At 47.2% G+C, this 6,000-nt stretch overlaps 1 protein-coding gene across 1 annotated transcript in view; it reads left to right on the top strand.

Annotated features, from left to right (window-relative positions):
- The first annotated feature begins 2,110 nt into the window (after window positions 1–2,110).
- VAT1L (vesicle amine transport 1 like) overlaps window positions 2,111–6,000 on the top strand; it is a 53,205-nt gene continuing 49,315 nt past the window's right edge. The window contains exon 1 of the mRNA XM_079988229.1: window positions 2,111–2,585. Within this exon, the coding sequence (XP_079844355.1) occupies window positions 2,356–2,585 (230 nt within the window). The 5' untranslated portion in view covers window positions 2,111–2,355. The remainder of the gene's footprint in view (window positions 2,586–6,000) is intronic.

The following is a 6,000-nucleotide window of genomic DNA, read 5'->3' as shown; positions in this document are numbered from 1 at the left end:
GTGTCATATGCCAGTGTATTTAAGGCCAGAGACAAAAGTGAGCAAAACAATGAAAGTGAATTTTACCTTTATTTAATTATCTATTGCATTTATATCCCACCTTTCCTTCAAGAAGCTCAAGGTGGCATACATAATTCTCCTCCCTATTTCAGCAACCCTGTGAGGTAGCTTAGGCTGAGAGGGAGTGACTGGCCCAAGGTCAGTGGCTGAGTGGGGCATTGTGGCTGAGTGGGGATTCGAACGCTGGTCTCCCAAGTCTTAGTCCTACATTCTAACCACTGCACCTGCCATCTGTACAGTAGGCTATACACACCAGTACCTGCCTCTCTAGCTTCTACCGAATGTGGCACTGTGTGGGATCACCACCCAAAGCACCCCCTGTCACTTAACATCTAACAACTTTCACGAACAGGCCAGGGCAGCTGTTCCAGGTCTAATACTTCAGGCAGCCTCATATGATTGCTGACAGCCCATCATATTGTTGTAGGTCACTATTATTATTCACATGTTGTAGGCGGGGAGTCTCAGAGGGAGTGGCTTGGCTAAGAGAACCTAGTAAAGGGGTGGAGAACCTTTTTCTGGCTTGAAGGCCATATACTCTGCTGGGAAACCTTCCATGAGCCACATGATAGTGGTGGGTGGGGCAATGGATGTGACTCTTGCCGCCACTCAGAAGGCTAGACAAAGGTCAGAAGTTTCTACACATTTTTCTTTCTGTCCAAGCAGGCATTATTACAGTTCAGGGACACATTCCAGCCTGGTAAGAAAGAAAGAAAGAAAGAAAGAAAGAAAGAAAGAAAGAAAGAAAGACTGGAAGAGGGTGTGGAGCAGAGCCAATAAGAGGTTTGGTGTGGGAAGAGTCCTGAGGAGCAGTTGGAGAGCTGTGGAGGGCTGCATTTGATCTCCCAGCGCTGAGATTCTTCATCTCTGACCTAGAATCATAGGCTTGTCGTGTGGGAAGGGACCCTGAAGGTCATCTAGTTCAACCCCCTGAAATGCAGACATCACAGCTAATGAGTCCCTGACAGATGGCCTATCCAACCGCTGTTTAAACCCACCCCCACTTTCTTCATATTTACAGACGACTTTTAGCAGAAGTAGCTTGACATTCAGAGCAAAGAGAAACTGCATCTGTTAAAATCCCGTCTTCTGCGTAGCTATAAAAGTTACGGAAGCCTTAGCAAATGTGGCATAGTAGAAAGCTGAGTCAGGCCATGGACCTCAAGACCAGGCTTCCTCAACCTCAGCCCTCCAGATGTTTGAGACTACAATTCCCATCATCCCTGACCACTGGTCCTGCTAGCAAGGGATTGTGGGAGTTGTAGGCCAAAAACATCTGGAGGGCCAAGGTTGAGGAAGCCTACTCAAGACTGACCACTGACTGGTAGCTGTTCTTCAGGGTTTCAGACAAGAATGTGCCCCAACACTACCTGGAATAGGCTCTTGGGGACTTATGCATTTAAAGCCTGTCCACTCCCACTGAGCTAAGGAGTCTCTCCTTCTCATTGGCATGTCTTGAAAACACTTCAGCTACTTTCCCCAAAGCTCAAAACATCAAAGCACGCAAATTATAGAAATATGTAATAATAATAAAAATACAGAACCCTGAGATTAATAAAAGCAAGGGCAGTATTTTTTTAAAAAAAAGGGGGGGGGAGAGAAAACCTCTGCCAAAACGCACCCGAAGTTGTTAACAACAATAGCAATAATAACAGCATCCACCAAAATCCAACTATAGTAATAATGGGTTGTCGCCAAGTAAGTCCTAACCAGGGGAGACCCTCTGAAATCAGGGAACCCAAGTTGACTGTGTGTATTAACTTTAACAGGTATCATTGGGTACCACCCAGTAATAAGCAAATGGTGATGATATAATGCAAGCCATAAGCAATAGGCCCTTTACAGCTTGACAACAAAAAGAGAGCAACTCCCTGCCCCGATAAGCTTACACACCTGCCCATTCGTCACCTCCACGCTCGTTCGCGGGGAATAAATTTCCAAGGACGGCGGGAAGGTTAATTAATTTATTTATTTGCAGCGTTCATTTATTTATACGGCGGCGGCGCCTCTACTCGCTTGGCGATGGTCAGGCTGGCGTTGGACCGAGCTGTCTCCTCCAGCCGGCTGCAGCCATTGCATACATCTTTCAGCATCCCGCCGCGCGCACACGCGCGCGCGCTCACACGCACACACTCACGCAGAGCCCACGCTCGCATTCAACAGGAGAGGGAAAGGCTGCCGGAGTGAGAAGGGAAGGTCTCCCTCTCTGCCTTTTTGCTCTTCTGCATCTCTCCCTCCGTACATCCATCCGCCCTTCCTCCTTCCCCCTTCCCCTCCTCGTCTCCGAACAGCGCCATGGCCAAGGAAGGAGCCGAGAAAGCCGAGGAGACGGAGCAGATGATCGAGAAGGAGGCAGCCGAAGGCGGCGGCGGCGGCAGCGGCGGCAGCAGCCCGAGAGGCGCGGACGCGAAGGAGATGCGCGCCGTGGTGCTCTCTGCCTTCGGGGGACTGAACAAGCTGCGGGTGTCCAAAAAAGTGATGCCGGAGCCTCTGGAAGGAGAACTCAAGATCAGAGTCAAAGCCTGGTCCAGTATTATTCTTATTCTTACTCTTATATCAGCATCGTCATCATCCTTCCCACCCACCCACCCACCCATCCCTCCAGAAGCATATTCCTAGGAAGACAGGAAACTGAGTCAGACCCCTAAGCTCAGCAGCAACGTCTACACTGACTGGCAGGGGCTGTCCAGGTTCCAGGCAGAGAGTTTTTCCCAGTCCTACATGGAGGTGCCAGGCACTGAACCTGGGACCTTCTGCATGAGAAGATGCTCTGCCTCTGACCCCCATCCAGCCCCTCCCCCCCCCCACTCCTTGCCATCCATATTCTGAAGCCCTTCTCTGCATTTAGTGATAGCATCCATGTTTCACTGGGCGAGCATTTTTTTAAGTGCCTTGGTAGCCTATCGTTTCAGCTTGAGGGTGGACAGGAGAGAGATCTTGCTTGCCCTTGGGAATGAATAGATAGGATATGGGGATGTTCACCCCTCCAAGACACTTTTGCAAAGTTACAGGCCAGTCCTAGGCACATTTTCCCAGCACCCAGCAGTACAGTCGGGGCTTGGTGTCAAATATAAAGGGTGCCACCCTGTGCATGTTTACCCACAAGCAGGTCCTGCTTAAGTGCAGTGTGTCTTACTCCCAAGTAAGAATGCATCAGATTGCCAGTTTACATACAGGGCGAACCTTTGAGGCATTTACTCAGATCTAAAAGTGCTCAGTGGGGCTTTCTTCCAGGAGAATGTGCATAGGATAACCACCTTAATTTACCATTATTATGGTGCTGGTGATCACCTTAATTTTCCATTATGGTGGTCCTCATTCTGTACAGCTGAATGGGAGCTCTTCTGCTCCTATTGCTTCAGCCTTTTGAAATGGATATGAGGACGAGGTAAGAGCTGGGAAACAGCATTTTGGCCTTCTGTGATTCTTTTCTGTCAGTCTTCCCTCTTCTCCCATGTTTGTGACTCTGCAGTTTAGTAGTAGACTGGCTGGTTTCCAAGACACTACTCGCCTCAGCATCCTATTAGGTTTCTTGTATGGTGTGAAGTTCTTTTTCTGTCTGTCAGCCATGCATTGATTGCATTTGGTTACTGTGACCCAGCATTGCCTTCGCTCTGAATGAATCCCCTTTTCCCCCAGCTGAGTCTTTTCTCATCTCTACATTTCTCTGCTGCCTGCTAATCCTAACACATTTTCTCATGGGGAAGCAACTCAGTGTTTGCCATTATTGCTAGTTTCCTGCATTGTGTGTGTGTAGCAACTGTGCTGAGGTGGTCCAATGCTTTGGCAAGCTGATGGTAAAAGACTGGTATTTCAACTTCTAGGCCAGTGCTCTTCACCCCAGGGACTGGAAATATCATTGCTCTACAATTCCCATCATGCTGAGCCATCGACAATGGTCAGGGATGATGGGAGTTGCATTCTAGAAACATCTGGGTACCCATACGTTCTAGCGGTTACTGGCTGTAGGCTATTGGCATCTTTCTGAAGCTAAGCAGGTTTAGACCTAGTTATTGCCTGAATGGCAGACCTGGGAATCACATGTGATGCTATACTGAGTCCCTTGATGGAAGAAAGGTGTGGTACAAATGTAATAAAACAAATGTACAATGAAATAAATATTAGAATGAATTTGATGTAAGATTCAACTAGCTGGGGTGGGGGGCAGGAGGTCACTGCCCCTCCCGTTCTTGGACAAAGTTAGGTACTTGAAGGTATTGTAAATAAGTTGAGACTGCAGTCTAAGGTGTACTCACTTGATAAAGTCAACTCCATCAAAATCAATAGGACATCCATAAATTTATGGTGTGGATGTGACCTGAAAATGATGCAGCCTAGACACATATTGGCCACCTCACTAAGAGCTAGGCCTCCATTTTGATGTTTCCCCCCTCATTCCCCCCTCATGGAAGGGGACTAGACTTCCATGATGGCCTTTATACTATTGAGTTGTTTTCCTGCTCCCACTTGTCCCTAAGCTGCCCCCCAACCAAGCTGGCTTTCCCTGGAAGGGGATGGGAGGCTGGGGTTTCCTTACACATCATACAATTAGGCATGGGGATTTGCCTGATGATCCTCACTGTGCCTATGAATTTAGGCATTCCAGGGCAAGCAATATACAGTGCAGGTAAAGTGCAGATGTGCTTAGATGTATATCTGATTTGGTCTGCAATTCATTAAACTGCAAAAAGGCATTCACCATAACAGTTTTATATGACCTTGTGGTGGAGGAAGCAGGGACTGAACAGCATGTACTTTGCATGAAAATGCACATTTTCTGAAGCCAGTCCTTACATGTACACTGCCCTTTTCTCAAGGCTAGGTCATTAGCAGCTGTCAGAGGTGAGCCAGGAATTGGAGCCAGCAAGTCAGAATAGAGGAACACACAGAAACACACTATACACAGCAAGACTATGGCACTTAATACCCCTTTGTGTCCTGGAGGGACATAGGAAATGGCTTTATATCAATTTCGTCCATCTAGCTCAGAATTGCCTGCAGTGACTGGCAGTGGCTCCTTAGGGTTCCAAACAAGAGGCCATTCCCAGCCCTACCTGGAGATGCCAGGGATTTAACCCTTGACCTTCTGCATACAAGGCAGTAGTTTCTTTCCCACCCATAGATTTTATGAAAGTTTGAAAAAGGTATACAAAAGTTAACATCAAATACCCAATATTTTTTAGAATATCAAAGATAGAAGTAGTTAATCCAAATAAAAACACAAACCTAAAAGAGGAAAAGAGATAGAAAAGAAAAAGAGCGAGAGTAAAAGAGAACTTCCAGTTCTTCATCTGGCGGCTATACGTAGAAAATTACTCAAAACATGCACTCATGCACTCAGAGGTAACACCAAACTATTCCACTTTCTAAAAATACTAAAAAGTATTATATTCAGTTCTCAAACCCAGATATCACAATTTTCATTTTAGACATCGGCTCTGGCAGAGGCTGCTCTGTCACGCAACAATAAAGGGGGGTCAGGGGGTCAGCTGGCTTTCACTGCACACACAGCGAAAACAAGCAAACCTGGTTATTTGGAAAGCCAACTCCATGCCCATCCTTTTTGTAGCTTGAAGGGATCCGTGCAGGGTAGGCTTTCCAAGGAAGACTTGCCCATCAGCTGGTATCACCAGTAACATTTGCAGCCAACCTGAATACAATATTGGGAGGGGCAGGTAAGCCCCACCCCATGTAATCCATCACAAGACCATTTGAATGGCAAAATCCATCAACTTTGGGGCCCCCAGCCCCCTCAAATATTTTATCCCTAAGAGTTGGTTCCTATGATTTGCTGGTGGGTGGGTGTGGTTGGGGGGGGGAATAGACTTGCAGACCCTGATTGGCTGAGGTTCCTCACCCCTCCTCTAGGCCATAGTGAAATTCAAGTGGGTGAGAGAGCTCACACCTCCAGCTTGACCTTTGAAGGAAATATTCACTGTC

This window comes from Podarcis cretensis, assembly GCF_951804945.1.
Source record: "Podarcis cretensis genome assembly, chromosome: 8".
Lineage (NCBI taxonomy): Eukaryota > Metazoa > Chordata > Lepidosauria > Squamata > Lacertidae > Podarcis > Podarcis cretensis.
This window is presented reverse-complemented; position numbering and strand designations above follow the sequence as displayed.